Source organism: Penaeus monodon, chromosome 25 (assembly GCF_015228065.2).
Source record: "Penaeus monodon isolate SGIC_2016 chromosome 25, NSTDA_Pmon_1, whole genome shotgun sequence".
NCBI lineage: Eukaryota > Metazoa > Arthropoda > Malacostraca > Decapoda > Penaeidae > Penaeus > Penaeus monodon.
In genome coordinates, this window is record NC_051410.1 from 34,289,148 (window position 1) to 34,289,814 (window position 667).

The 667-nt window shown below is 33.0% G+C and overlaps 1 protein-coding gene across 7 annotated transcripts in view; it reads right to left on the reverse strand.

Moving 5' to 3' along the window:
* The window catches only part of LOC119589165 (inositol polyphosphate 5-phosphatase E-like), a 12,156-nt gene that overhangs the window by 3,217 nt on the left and 8,272 nt on the right, over positions 1-667 (reverse strand). For all 7 annotated transcript variants that reach the window (XM_037937754.1, XM_037937752.1, XM_037937755.1 and 4 more), the window contains one exon: positions 168-286. In XM_037937754.1, coding sequence (XP_037793682.1) covers positions 168-286 — 119 coding nt within the window. The remainder of the gene's footprint in view (positions 1-167; positions 287-667) is intronic.

Consider the following 667-nt stretch of genomic DNA (forward strand, 5'->3'; position numbering starts at 1 on the left):
CCTCATGTTTGAAAAGTCAGAGTTATGTGCATATACATAAGCATTAGCAATAGGCATATACTCCTAACTCTATACATTAAAAGCACATTTGTGTCCACATACATTCACTCACTCGTGTTGTTCACACACTCATATACATGTATACAGCCACAGACATTACAACTTACTTGTGCTTTAAGTCTCCAGGAGACAAAATAGGCAACCCAACAGGAATACCAATGTTTGTCAGTTCATCCAGTGATGCAGATCGGTAATCATGGTGAGGAGAATCTTTCACAATATCATCCTGAAATGATCAAGTGGAAAGTTGTAACAAGGAGCATATAAAATTTGAAGTACTACATCCAGACCTAAATCTATCTATCTATAATCATATATTAATTAATGGAAAATACTTTGAACACTTGTTGGAGTCAAAGTACAAAGTTAAGAGAAATACTTGATACACCTAATCATTTTCCAAAACCACCTCAACCCATTATCCAGGTGGCAATCTTTGGCGCTGATATTGCATAGTTTTAACATAATTAATTTTTTTTTTATCTTAACAATATAATAACTATAACTACCTGTTATGTATTTAAAAATCCTCAACTTCAACACAATACAAAATATATTTACCAAATATGGTAAATACAATCTTAATCCATGGTGCTGGGTAACTGCA